The 14,788-nt window shown below is 40.2% G+C and overlaps 1 protein-coding gene and 1 long non-coding RNA gene across 2 annotated transcripts in view; one reads left to right on the plus strand and one right to left on the minus strand.

The window, feature by feature from the left end:
- The window catches only part of LOC122551639 (uncharacterized), a 49,676-nt gene extending 47,633 nt beyond the window's left edge, over positions 1 to 2,043 (plus strand). Inside the window, exon 3 of the long non-coding RNA XR_015757697.1 lies at positions 1,634 to 2,043. This is a non-coding gene — a long non-coding RNA (uncharacterized LOC122551639). The remainder of the gene's footprint in view (positions 1 to 1,633) is intronic.
- LOC122551638 (voltage-gated inwardly rectifying potassium channel KCNH7-like) overlaps positions 1 to 14,788 on the minus strand; it is a 470,988-nt gene that overhangs the window by 186,534 nt on the left and 269,666 nt on the right. The window contains exon 6 of the mRNA XM_043693875.2: positions 6,722 to 6,742. Within this exon, the coding sequence (XP_043549810.2) occupies positions 6,722 to 6,742 (21 nt within the window). The remainder of the gene's footprint in view (positions 1 to 6,721; positions 6,743 to 14,788) is intronic.

A 14,788-nucleotide genomic window follows, 5' to 3' on the forward strand; every position in this document is an offset into this window, starting at 1 on the left:
GAAGTCCCTACCTGCTTCAAGAAGGCCATCATCATCCTGGTACCTAAGAAAGCACATGCATTGTGCCTTCACGACTACCTTAATAATCATGAAGTGCTTTGAGTGACCGGTCATGGCCCGCATCAACTCCAGTCTCCCAACCTCAATCACCTGCAATTTGACTACCGACATAACAGCTCCACAGCGGATGCCATATTCCTAGCTCTGCACTCATCCCCGGAACATCTGGACAACAAGGACACCCACATCAGATTTGTGCTCATTGACTACTGTTCCGCCTTCAACATTATTATCCCCTCCAGACTGATCTGAAAACACTGTGACCTTGGTCTTGGCTCTGCCCTCTGCAACTGGATCCTCAGCTTTCTGACCACAATCAGGGAAGACAGGTAACTGCACCTCCTCCACAATAACACTCAACACTGGCCCCTCCCAAGGATGCATCCTCAGCTCCCCCCACAACAGTGTTGCCAAATTCCAAATGCCATCTTGGAACGCCATCTACAAGTTCACTAATGACACCATGGTAGTAGAGCGGATATCTAACAACGATGAGTCAAAATACAGAAACGAGACAGAGGGCTTGATGATGTGGTGCAGTGAGAACAACCTCTATCTCAATGTCAGCAAAACTGACTTCAGAAAAAAAGGAGGACAACATGCCCCCATCTATATTAATGGAGCTGAGCTTCAGAGAGTGGAGAGTGTTAAGTTCCTGGGAGTAATGACAACCGACAACATGTCCTGGACTTGTCACGGATCAAGAAGGCAAAAAAAAATGCCTCTTGTTCCTCAGGTGGCTCAGGAAATTTGGCATGTCCATAAGAACCCTCACCAACTTCCATGGTTGCACCATTGACAGAATACTGTCCAGGTGCATAACAGCCAAGACCAATAAAGAAAACTACAGAAGGTGGTGTGCACAGCCCAGACCATCATGGAATTCAACCTTCAATCCATGGACTCAATTTGTACAGCTCACTACCGCAAAAGCTGCAAACATCATCAAAGCCTCTGACCCTCTTCCGTAAGGCAGAAGATACTGAAGCCTGAACACATGCACAGGTAGGTTCAGGAACAACTTCTTCCCAGCCATTATTAGACTGATGAATGAACTCTTCAGCATCAAATAATGTTGATCTTGTTAACATTGATCTCATCTAGTGTACACCCTGTACAATGTATCCTGCATGCCTCTGGGCATTTTCTTTTACAACATATGTACATCCTTGTTTACTGTGATCTGCCTGTATTGCTCATAAATAAAGCTTTCACTGTACTTTGATGTACGTGAATCAATCAATCAATCAATGGTTAACCTTCATTCATGTTGGGAGTACATACTGATACTTATGGACTATGTGAAACACCTGAAGACCTGGAACTGTTTAACCACTTTCTTATATATGGTTTCTTGGAAATTATCTCAACAGTTTAATGTGTGCATTATTTGTTGTGTTCTAAAAAACAAATGACACTGGGAATAAAAGACAAGCAAAGCTTTTTAGGGAGATAAGAGATCAGATTTATGGCCTTTAATTGTTGGAAATCTGATTTTTGAAAAAGCCTCTCGTGGGCCTTTGTGTTGATTGTTACCCAGCAGCCCTTGATGGACTTGATTTCTGTTTTCCAGGATCTAGGGAGTCAGTAAGGAAAGGAACCTCAGAAGCTGCAATTTTCTCTCTTCTTCTTCTGGGAATCTAGTACAGATTCCAATTATCAGCATTTCTTACTATCTTATAAACCCCGAAACTGCTGAACTCTGGTCACCTACTCTAGACGTGTGTCCACCTTCACTTCAATCCAACTGAAGATACTCCATCAATCTAAAGCTTTCAGCAATTTCATTATGTTGACAAGAAATCTGGTGGACTGTGAGAATTCATCTAATTCTAGCCTTTCTTTTCAGGCCATCAGGTTTTTCTTAAAAAAACAAATTGTCTCTGCAGAATCTGTTGTCTTTTTGTGTTGAATGAGTGTGTCTATTTTGGGTTAAGGGGATATATTTCTAACTATGGATTATAGCTAAGATGTTAACTAGTGTTTGCCACTTGTTTTAAGAATTAGGTTTCATGTTACAATAAACAAATTACTTTGAATTCAGTTCAGAAGCCTCATGAAAGTCTCTTTTATTCTGTCTAGCAGTATGAAAGAGAATTGAGTGGTCATTTTGATGGTAAAATTAAAATACTTACATAAATGCCATGAGTGGCAATGAGTAGTGGAGCTTCATTAAAGACATATGCCTCCCATCGCGTTTGTAACATCCATGAAAAAAACAGAGACATTTCTGGACATTTAAGTATTATTTTACGGTGTTAATGTATGAGTACCAATGAGTTAATTGGATAGAGTGGATAGGATGGTAATCTGGTAGAATGGCGGTAGAGTGGGAGGGTGACGATATGGTAGGTGGAACAGTTGTAGATGGAGCATAGGTTGCCAACTATGTGGACTGGCTGTGTGGTTGAGTGGCTAGGGTGGATGAGTTGTAGGGTCACATTGGGAAGAGTGTTTCAGGAATGTTGAGGGTTGAGGATGGATGGGTACTGTCAGGAGGGATCAGAAGGTTGGAAACTTGGGATTTGGGGAAGAGTTGGAGAGTTGTGGGGGAGTTGGAGGATTGTGGGTTCAGATCATCAAAGGAGTTAAAGGGTCAGTGAGTGTGACAGTAGGCTTGCAGGAACGAGATGAACTAACTGTAAAAAGTGTTATAGGTATGTAAAGGAAAAGATTGGTGAAAACTAATGTAGGTCCCTTATAGTCAGAAACGGGGGAATTATAATGGGGAACAAAGAAATGACCGATGAATTAAATTCATACTTCACTTCTGCCTTCACAAAGGAGGACACAGATAATTTACCAGTAATGATAGGGAACACAGGGTTTAGTGAGAAGAAGGAACTGAAGCAAATCTATATTAATAGAGAAATGATGTTGGAGAAATTGATAGGATTGAAAGCTGATAAATCCCAAGGACTTGATAATCTACATCCCAGCGTACTTAAGGAAGTGGCCCTAGAAACAATAGATTGGTGGTCATCTTCCAAGATTCTTTAGACCCTGAAGCAGTATCTACAGATTGGAGGGTAGCTAATGCTACCCCACGGTATAAAAAGGGAGGTAGACAAGAACAGGGAATTACAGACCAGTGAGTCTGACATCCTTAGTGAGGAAGATGCTATATTACCAAGGATTTCATAGCATAGCATTTAGGAAACAATGACAGAACCAGGCACAGTCAGCATGGATTTACATAAAGGAAATCATGCTTGACAAATCTACTGGAGTTCTTTGATGATGTAAACAGTAGAGGAAGTGGGGGAGGAAGTGGATGTGGTTTATTTGGACTTTCAGAAGGCTTTTAACCAAGTCACACATAAAAGATTAATGTATAAAATTCAAGAGCATTGGCTTGGGGCTAGTGTATTGAGATTAATAGAAAGTTGGTTATCAGACAGGAACAAAGAGTAGGAATAAATCAGTCTTTTTATGAATGGCAGGCAATAACTAGTGGTGTATCACAGGAACTGGTACTAGGATCCGAGTCATTCACATTATATGTTAATGTTTTAGATGAGGGAACTAAATGTAGTAGCTCATACATTTGCAGAAAACAAAGCTCGGTGGAAGGGTGAGCAGTAAGAAGGATGCAGGAAGGTTGTAGTATGATTCAGACAGGCTGAGTGAGTGAGAAAATGCAATGCTGATGCAGTATAATGCAGGATAAATGTGAGGTTATCCACTTTGGTAGCAAAAATATGAATGCAGATTGCTATTTCAATGGCTGTAAATTGAGAGTGGGGAATGTTCAATGTAAACTGGGTGTACTTGTGCACCAGTCACTGAAAGTAAGCAGGCAGATAAAGAAGGCAACCTTTTTGTTAGACATAGTGAGAGGATTTGAGTACAGGAACAAGGATGCCTTGTTGCTATTATGCAGGGCATCGACGGGGGTCACACCTGGAATAATGGGAGCAGTTTTGGTCTCCTTATCTGAGGAAGGATGTTCTTTTTATAGAGGGAATGCAGCGAAGATTTTCCAGATTGATGCTTTGGATGGTAGGGCTGGCGTATGAGGAGAGATTGAGTCAGTTAGGATTGTATTTACTAGAGCTTAGAAGAATGAGGTGGGTTCTCCTAGAAACCTATAAAATTCCAGCAAGACTAGACAGGTTAGACTTAGGAAGGATATGGAAAGTCCAGAACTAAAAAAAGTTAATGGATTAGTTTATGGATAAGGGATAAAGGTTTTTTTTGGGCGAGATGAAGAGAAGTTTCTTCACCCAGGGAATGGTGAGCCTATGACATTGTCTACTACAGAAAGTGGTTGCGGCCAAAACATTATGTTTGAAATAAGAAGGCAGATATAGCTTTTGTGGCTAAGGGATCAAGGGATATGGGGTGAAGGCAGGACCAGGGTATTGAGCTTGATGATCAGCCATGATCATATTGAAAGATACAGCAGGCTTGAGGGGCCAATGCCTTACTCCTGCTCCTATCTTCAATGTTTTCATGTTTCTATGTCAGTGGTAGGTCACAAGTGAGGGATTAGATGTAATGGTGGGGAGCAGTGTTATCAGTTAATTGTATAGATACCCCAGAGTTTGACATGATTTTAATATCTCTAAAATTTCTTGGGTAACTATGCAGGTAAGTAAGTCAGATGTCTGTCATCTGTCCATTTCAAACTTAAAGTCTGAAAGATTTGAGCGGGATCACAAGGAACTTGTAAATTACCCCTGAAAGTTAAGTTTTGCAGTCAATTCCAGTGGAGTCAGTGCACTGGAATTTCAAGGGGGTCCAATGTGTATGTCCAGTTTGAGCTCTGAGCATCTGGAGATCTCTATGATCTTTCCCACTACATCTGTCCACAAAAAAGTCTCACAAGCTAATAGAATAGTTGCAGAAGTTGCAAAATCCGGCAAGCAGACAATAAATGAAACACTGAAATTTCCTTCTCCACAGGAGAAGGTTACACATTTAGTTCTGATGGAAGTAACAAATATTAGTGCCAGACTCAGTGCAGAAACATATTACCAGGGCAAAACTGGAAAAGTCAGATATTGCTTCTAAAAAAGTTAATATCACATTGGGATAGTAAATATATATCTTGAATTAAATAATTACAAAATAAAACTATGGCCCACTTGGTAGCATCATACTGCATGTTTGAAAGTAAATGTGCCACACTGGAAACAATTGATAACATTTAAAAAACTGCCTACATAACAAAGTACATAAAATTGGAGAGAATTTAGACATACAAGGTATACAAGTTGGGACTTGCGAAAGTTAGTCAGCATTAATAAAAGTTTTATTTAAAAATAAATAGTTGGCTAACTTTCAAGTAGTAATTCTGTGATGGTTAAAAAGAAGTGTTTCCTAACAGACAAGCAAAAGCTGTAATACAATTTAATTTAAGTGTTCCTCAAGCAATGCTGTTGTCAAACTTTCTTGTAGAGATCATAGAATCCCTACAGTGTGGAAATAGGCCATTTGGCCCAACAAGTCTACACCGACCCTCTGAAGAGTAACCCACCCAGACCCATTCTCCTACCTTATTACTCTACATTTACCCCTGATTAATGCACTTAACCTACACATCCCTGAACACCATGAGCAATTTAGCATAGCCAATTCACCTAACCTGTATATCTTTAGACTGTGTGAGGAACTGGAGCACCCGGAGGAAACCCACACAGACACAGGGAGAACATACAAACTCCGCACCCCTGAAGCTGGAATTGAACTCAGGTCCCTGGTGTTGTGAGGTAGCGGTGTGAACCATTGAACCACCATGCTGTTCATAAAACCTTTTGTCTTTGGGTACTTTTGAACCACAAATCTTCCAGTTAACAGCTGAACATGCTAACCCATTACGCTACAGAGACAGATGCTAGAGAAATTGAATACAGTTTTCTACATCTTTGTTTTGATCTTAGATTTTTTTCTCTGCTCAAGCTAAATTATAATTCTCAAATTTATGTGCCAGTTTACATTTTATGTTAGCAAATTCTGATTTATTCACTGTGATGGGGACAATCATCAGCAATTCGGTACAATGCTTCCCATTTTTAAATAATCATTTTAATTCCATAAGTTGTTTGTTTCCTTTGTACTGTGCAATTGATAGAGAAAATATTAAGCATGAAATTACTTTGCAAAATAATGTAAATGACCAAATTCCTTTCTTCACTATTTTAACCATGGTGTTAACTTGTTCAGTCTAAAAAAATTGACTCATTTTCTAAAGTTATGTGTAAAGGAATTTCAAGTACTTCAAGCAATTGGATATTAATTTATTACATTGCAATCTCAGAGATACCTCAGAATATGCTAAATTTTGCCTGCAAATCTGTTTTATTTTAATTGCATAGTTATCAGAATGATTTGACGTTAGACAAATCTTTCAATTCAGCACCTTGATACCAATTTGAAATAACAATGCTTTCACATACAATCTTATTTTTTAAAAAAAAACTTTCAGGAAGATGAATAATATTTACTCAAATTATTATAATTATTGATGAAACTATTTAGAAAAATCATAAATTCTCAAACAGTTTTAAATTAGTTAGCATTTATCTATTTGGAATTAGTTGCATGACCTTTCTGAGTTTGCAACAACAGCTAATTCTATTTCAACTAATAAGCAAGACAAATGCATTCAAGTAACACAACTTAAATAAGAGCATGCAAGCTTAGTTGAAAATATTACCTTTAATATGTCGTCCGTTGTCTGTGTTGCAACATAGTGACACGTAAGAAAAAAGAAATAAGAAATGTACAAAATAATAAAATATAAATTCTAAAAATCATTTGTTTTAGAGATTTATTTATGCAGGAGCAGTCCAGTCAATACACCAAACTCTGTAAGTGTAACACTCTCGGTGATTGTATCATTTTCACAATGGGGCTACAGGGCCATGGGATTTGGATTTTTCATGATACATTTTTGCTATTTCATGGCATATACATTCCATGGGAATCTCATTATAAGTTGCGAGAAGCTTATGCAGAACATGCCTCAACACAGCATGTGAAATACTTGCTTTTCAAAGATAGAGCTATAATGAGAATGGAGAGGTGCTGTGAGGGCCTGACTACCTATTAAAGTGATGTAAAATTCTAGTGGCTGGTTTCAAATATATACTAAAAGGATGCAAATGAAAGGGGTAGTGTTTTACTTTTCAGTCTTTAAATCGTGTTTCTAATTTATATGTGGAATCATAGCTATATTTAAAATAGTTGATACTATTTTAACACTTATTAAATAGTCAAGGAGGAAAAACTGGAATGATCTGTCAGAGGGAATGGTAGAGGCTAGTACGTTTGCAACATTTAAAAGGCATCTGGATGGGTATATGAATAGGAAGGGTTTGGAGGGATATGGGCTGGGTGCTGGCAGGTGGGACTAGATTGGATTGGGATACCTGGTCACTATGGATGTGTTGGACCGAAAGGTCTGTTTCCATGCTGTACATCTCTATGGCTCTATGACTTGAACTATTACTGCATATTAATATGCTTTAGATTGGTGTCTAAGAACATATAGAATGATATTTAAAAATGTTTCCACCTACACGACAGTATAGTTGAGTCGGCCATTTCACTGACAATGATACCAGATTGAAAATTATGTCCATCATCAATTGTGTATATCATGACAAGGAATAGAATATCAACAACCATAACACTAGTCTTGGAGACACTCAAGGATATATTTCTCACTGAATTTCCAGGGTTGTCCTCTGATTACTTCTGGAGATGAGCATAAAGGTTTTAAAATGTTTTATTACAACAGGATGTATTGTATTTAAGTAGGACCGTAGGAATAATGATTCTAAGGTACTTAATTAAGGGAAAAGTGAAATAAAGTAAAGCTAGAGCTTAATAGAAACAGTGAAGATAATCTTTTGGCTGAGAAGCTAAGACAATGGGGACTAAATTGAATAGAACTCAAAAACAGGTAGAGCAATACAAGAATTGGAATGCAGAATTAACTCAAGCCCATTTATTAAAATGAAGACAGCTTCTTGCTGCCTATCATTTGAATGACCTCTGCATTTAGTCAGTACTGACCAAGCTGTTTAATAGCTCAGCGCTTTGCTGGAGATCAATATTCCATGACTTACAGCTTGCCCGCAATGCTTAAAACTGGCCTGTACTATTTAAAGTGGAGGTGCATTGTGGCCTGAGACTTACAATTAAAAATAACTTGATTGAGATGGGCAAAGAGTCTTGAGTCCTCCCCTGCGTCCCCAACCCGGTTAGGTCATCAGATACAACCAGCTGCTCTACAATTTGCATGGAGTTGAAGCAATTTTTTGATGAGTTACGATCCATAGCATCTCATAATGAGATCTGCTTATTTAACTCATCTCCATCCCCATCACTAGCACTATCTCTAAATCTTATGCCGAATTGGTTTGCCCAAGTCCTGAAAGCAACTATTTCCCCTCTCGCTGGATTGAAAACCTGACGTTATCTAGTACTTTGTCCTGAGGAGGTGGAATAAACCAGGAATTTTCCTTTTTCCTGTGTTCCACCTCAAGGATTAAAATTCAGGCCTTAATGATGTTTCCTCACCAAGTTATGGTTATGGGCAGATGTATCGAGTTAACCTGTCGATCAATCTCAATTTAGTTGAATAACCCATTTCTGTTCCTTTGTTCATATACTGCAAGTTTCACACCCGTATTGCAAAGACTACATGCTCTGCCAATTCCTCCACCATGGCAGCTACATCAGCCAAATATATTACACCAGAATTGCTATAGTACTACCTTTTCTCTTGCAGGACATTGTGATGTCAAATGAAAAGCAGCAGGAGCTGACCGGTGAGGGATTGGTGCTCCTTGATTCTCTAATCCCCATGGAGGAGATGATGCTGGCCATTACAAGAATGTTCATGCTGAGGCTGTGGCCAGAAGTGGGGTTGAAACCATTGAGGAAGATGATATCCTTGAACTTAATTCTCTTTTTCTCATCTCACTTCTGCCTCATCTCATATTTCCTTTTTGTTGACAAGCTGCAGGTGATACAATCATGCACCTCTTATTTTCCGTCTCTCTCTTTACTCTAGTCTTACCTCTGTGTCCTTTTCATTTCAGATATCCAAGGGTGCAACCTGACCAGGCAGTAGAGGAACAGTAAAAACAAAGTAATGGTGAAGACACAGCACAATCACTTTAATTCACACCTGTACCAGTTCAGAAACTGACACGGATGTTTCTTAGTGGAAAATGAGAGCTGAATTTGCCTGTCGTAAGATACTGAGCATAAGTGGTCTGCAACCATGGTAGGGGGCATGAATAGCTTAGTCTCAAGCACAATGAGATCACCCATAAGATTCCAGCTGCAGAAGACTTAGATGAGCACTTCAGTGGGCAGCAGACAGAAGATGTTTGATGTCTATGAATAATGAAATGCTCAGTACATTGAAAGTTTTGTTGGAAAGCTTTCAGTCAACAACACAGAGAATTGAGGATTATGATATCACCTTGGCAAAGCCTTTTACACATTGCCAGTGGTCAGCTAAATCCACAGATTTGTGACACCAACCATGATACAATATGATATGACTGATGATGTAGCTTCCAATACAGAACTAGCAGGAGCCACTCAATGTTTGAGTTATGCAGAAGAGGTACAATCTACTGTCATGCAACAGCAGTTTGCTGCCTGCATGGCTGTGGATTATAATGTCTTAAAGAGGTTTTCAGGGTGCTACAGCAATCCAGCAAATGGATGGATTCTGTTGTCCAGAGAAGCTACCTCAGGGCAGTGGCAGTGGCTCCAGGCTGCGTGAACCTGCTGTCTTGACTCAGGAAAAGAAGCATTCAGCCTCCAACTCGAAGTGCTCTGGCCTTGTTCAAGGAGAGCATGCCAGCAAAAGCTCCAGGCACACCTAAAAATGAGGTAGCAATCTAGTGAAGTTACAACACATTATTATGTGGATGCAAAACAGAATTGACAGCATTAAGTGGTCCAACAGATCAGATCAGAATCTGTAGTCCTGTGATGTGACTCATGATGACCGAATAAATTACTAATTGAAAGAGGAAGATCCAGAAGTATTTCCATCCTCAGTGATGGGGAATCTAGTAAAACAATTTAACATACAAAAATAAACATTTATAACCAGCTTCAGCCAGATGTACCAAGTGGATTTCTCTTAATATCTCCAGCATCGCAGAATGTAGTCTTCAGCCAACTCAATATTGCATAATAGGTGAATGCATTGAACACAGCAAAGCCTTTGGGCCTCATTAACATCCTGACTGCAGTTGTGTTCCAGGCCTACTCACACCCTTAGCCAAGCTGTTCTAGTAAAGCTAAAATATCAGGAAATGTGGAAAATTACCCAAATATATCTTAACCACAAATCCAATCCAGCATGAGTCCAGTCACGATCATCAGCAAAATGAAGGAAGATGTTGTTAACAAGGTCATGAAGTAGCATTTACTCATTGTTTACTTATCGACCAATGTTCACCTTGGATACAGCCAGAGCCACTTGGTTTCAGACTTCATTATAGCTTTGGTAGACACATGCCAAAGCAAATACATGCAAGAGATATACTGAATATTATTGCTCTTGACATCAAGGTAGCATTTGGTGAAGTGTGGCACAAATCGGCCTGAACAAAATTGAGAACAGGGAACTGTTGACGAATTTGAAGCTGGTTGAAGTCATACCTAACTCAATGGATATTGATTGCAATTGTTGAACACCAATCATCTCAGCTGAGGATGATACTGCAGCAGTTCTTTAGAATATGTTCCAAGAGCTAACCATTTCAACTACTCGTCCAACGACATTTTCTCCAATGAAAGGCCAAAAGAAAGAAGGTTTACTGATGATCTCACAAAGTTCATTGCCATTTGCAAATCATCAGATGCTGAAGCAATCAGTGTGCATATACAGCATGACCTGAGCAACGTTCGGGCTTGGGTTAATAGTTGGCAAACACATGATTGTCATATAATGGCCATCTCCAATGGGAGAAAATATAACCACATCCACTTAACATTTAATGGCAATATCTTCACCCTCACCACCAATATTCTGGAGTTAGAACTGACCAGAAACTTAACTGGACTGGCCATAAAACTACCATAGCTACAAGAACACAACTGGGAATTCTGAGGTAAGTAACTCACCTCCTGACTTCCCAAGACTTGGTCACTATTTACAAATCAGGTGTATGATGGGAGACTTCCTGCTTGCCTGGTTAATTTTTCAATCCAACAATATTAAAGAAACTCAACACCATTCAACACAAGGCAGATATTTTGGTTGGCACCTCATCCATCACCTTCAACGTTCATTCCCTTCAGCAGGGCCTTGCAGCAGCAACAGTGTGCACCGTTCATAAGTTGCACTGTAGCAAGTTGTCATGGCTTCTTTGATATTACTTCCCAACCAGTTACCCTTACATCAAGGAGAACACAGACAATTAATGCAATGGAAATCATTTTCAAAGAGTACTGTGGATGTACTGAAATGATATATGCTGCAGTGGTTCAAGCAGGTCACCAGAGTTTTCTCAAGGAAAATTACAGGTCTTGTCAGTGATGGTCACATGCCATGACCTAATAAAAATAATGCTCTCCTGTTTTCTATCAGCCAACCAGCCCAAATTACCATCTCCTGTACTTACAAACATGAAAAGATTATTGAAAATACTAAGCACATTGATTCAAAGCAAGAGATCATTAAGCATCTAAACTGTAAAAGGTTGATGATCCCTTTCAGTAATGATGAAATTAGGCAGGCAAATATGTTGCTAATTATGCATTTCACTGTGCAAGTTAAGAGAGGAAATCTAGAGAGTGGAGCTCCAGAATGGTGCCATTGGCATCAAATCTGTGTGATTTATTTCAGGATCTGCTTGTTCTGCATACTTCTGCCATGTGTGCGCTGTGTGCATGCATGCAAATGCCTGTATCCAATGGCATTTTGTCCCACAATTGTGTGAAAGTTTCCAAAGCCATTTTAGAGCTCTCTCAGTACCCACAGAATCTGATAAATAGATGCTAAAGAGACTACATTCTCATTCAAAGGATTTTGTGAAGGGATATTAAGAAGTAATGTTGATAGGCTGAAGGCTTTGGCATGTAAGATTGAATCAGTGGAGGGAGATGCATCAAAAGTTATCATCGTAGTACTGTGTGTGGAGGAAGATATGGAGCTGGAAAAGCACAGCAGGTCAGGCAGCATCCAAGGAGCAGGACAGCCAACATTTCAGGCATAAGCCCTTCATTGAATGGCTTATGCCTGACTCATTGACTCTCCTGCTCCTCGGATGCTGCCTGACCTGCTGTGCTATTCCAGAGCCACACCTTTCGATTCTGACTCCCCAGCATCTACAGTCCCCACTTTCTCCTGTGGACGGAGATAGGTAATGGAATAAAGGTATATAAGGGAGGATACTGCCATGGAGGATGTAAGTTTGAAATTTGGTACTTTGCATGAATGAGAGTCTGTGGAATACAGTAAGATGTGTTGAGTTAAAAGAGCTTAAAGTACAGTGTAAGAAATTAAGATTAAAAATTTCTGAGACCACTGGATAGGAAGGCTGACAAAAAGCACTGTGAAATAATTGGTCTTTAAAAAATGGGTCTTTTGTCATAGAGAGGTTTGGGTGACTTAGCAATGTTTGATGGTGGTATATGCACCCACATTTTATGTCAATTGTGTGCCTGTCACCATACTGTTAAATGTTTCTGGAATCTGTGCCTGAAAAAGATACTAGACACTTTGCATTTGCGAAGAGGGACCTTTTTAAAGCCACCTTTCCAAAATATTTCCTGCCTGAATATAGCTTGGATTGAGCTGGCTGTGTCCAAGATACATGTGTTTAAATGTGTCCAGCCAGCAATGACCCTTAAAGAAACTACTAGCAGCCAACAAATTTCAGTTATTTAAAAGAAAAATGCTTACCAGAATGTGGAGTCAAGAGGAGCCTGGAGGATCTGGCTCCAAACTAATTCTGAAAGCTGACCCCTGTCAAACAAGGTTCCCCATGGGAGACTGATTAGCAAGGTTAGATCTCATGGAATACAGGGAGAACTAGCCATTTGGATACAGAACTGGCTCAAAGGTAGAAGACAGAAGGTGGTGGTGGAGGGATGTTATTCAGATGGAGGCCTGTGACCAGTGGAGTGCCACAAGGATCAGTGCTCGGCCCTCTACTTTTTGTCATTTACATAAATGATTTGGATGTGAGCATAAGAGGTACAGTTAGTAAGTTTGCAGATGACACCAAAATTGGAGGTGTAGTGGACAGCGAAGAGGGTTACCTCTGATTACAACAGGATCTGGACCAGATGGGCCAATGGGCTGAGAAGTGGCAGATGGAGTTTAATTCAGATAAATGCAAGGTGCTGCATTTTGGGAAAGCAAATCTTAGCAGGACTTATACACTTAATGGTAAGGTCCTAGGGAGTGTTGCTGAACAAAGAGACCTTGGAGTGCAGGTTCATAGCTCCTTGAAAGTGAAGTCGCATGTAGATAGGATAGTGAAGAAGGCGTTTGGTATGCTTTCCTTTATTGGTCAGAGTATTGAGTATAGGAGTTGGGAGATCATGTTGCGGCTGTACAGGACATTGGTTAGGTCAATGTTGGAATATTGCGTGCAATTCTGATCTCCTTCCTATCAGAAAGATGTTGTGAAACTTGAAAGGGTTCAGAAAAGACTTGAGCTATAGGGAGCGGCTGAACAGGCTGGGGCTGTTTTCCCTGGAGTGTCAGAGGCTGAGGGGTGACCTATTAGAGGTTTACAAAATTATGAGGGGCATGGATAGGATAAATAGACAAAGTCTTTTCTCTGCAGTTGGGGAGTCCAGAACTAGAGGGCATAGGTTTAGGGTGAGAGGGGAAAAATATAAAAGAGACCTAAGGGGCAACTTTTTCACGCAGAGGGTGGTACGTGTATGGAATGAGCTGCCAGAGGATGTGGTGGAGGCTGGTACAATTGCAACATTTAAGAGGCATTTGGATGGGTATATGAATAGGAAGGGTGTGGAGGGATATGGGCTGGGTGTTGACAGGTGGGACTAGATTGGGTTGGGATATCTGGTCCGCATGGACAGGTTGGACTAAAGGGTCTGTTTCCATGCTGTACATCTCTAAGACTCTAAATCCATCCCAATTGCTTCCTCCCCACATTGTTTTTCCGCTTCCTCAGAATATCCTCTCTCCTGGTTAATCTCTCCAATCTCCAGGCCCTAACTGAGGGTTGTAGCCATATAGGAAACAATCCTCACTTGTTCTTCCTGGATCTTTGTCTGGATACCCAATGGGCATTCCGACCCAACACCTGACAACATTGACAAGGTCAAAAACCCACTTTCTGGTGAGACAGGCTTCAGGTATCAGGTTTGCAAGGCTTTCAATAGCACTAACCTACAGTAATGTGAGTAATATTGTAGATGTCTAATATTATGGAGCAGTCTTTTTGATGGGGAAAATACATGGTCAGATTTTTGTGGAGTCACAGAGACTCTTTAGATCTTTAAAAATGGTGAATAGGATCCCATTCTTTATCTGCATCCACAATTTTCACCAGCACAAGAGAAGGTCATTGGTTAGATTCCTGATGAAGGGCTTTTCCCTGAAACGTCGATTTTCCTGCTCCTCGGATGCTGCCTGACCTGCTGTGCTTTTCCAGCACCACTCTAATCTAGACATTGGTTAGATTGTTGCTGAAAATGTGTTGCTGGAAAAGCGCAACAGGTCAGGCAGCATCCAGGGAACAGGAGAATCGACGTTTCGGGC

This window comes from Chiloscyllium plagiosum, unplaced genomic scaffold, assembly GCF_037043375.1.
Source record: "Chiloscyllium plagiosum isolate Xiang-an unplaced genomic scaffold, Cpla_swu_hap1 HiC_scaffold_7, whole genome shotgun sequence".
Taxonomy (NCBI): Eukaryota; Metazoa; Chordata; class Chondrichthyes; order Orectolobiformes; family Hemiscylliidae; genus Chiloscyllium; species Chiloscyllium plagiosum.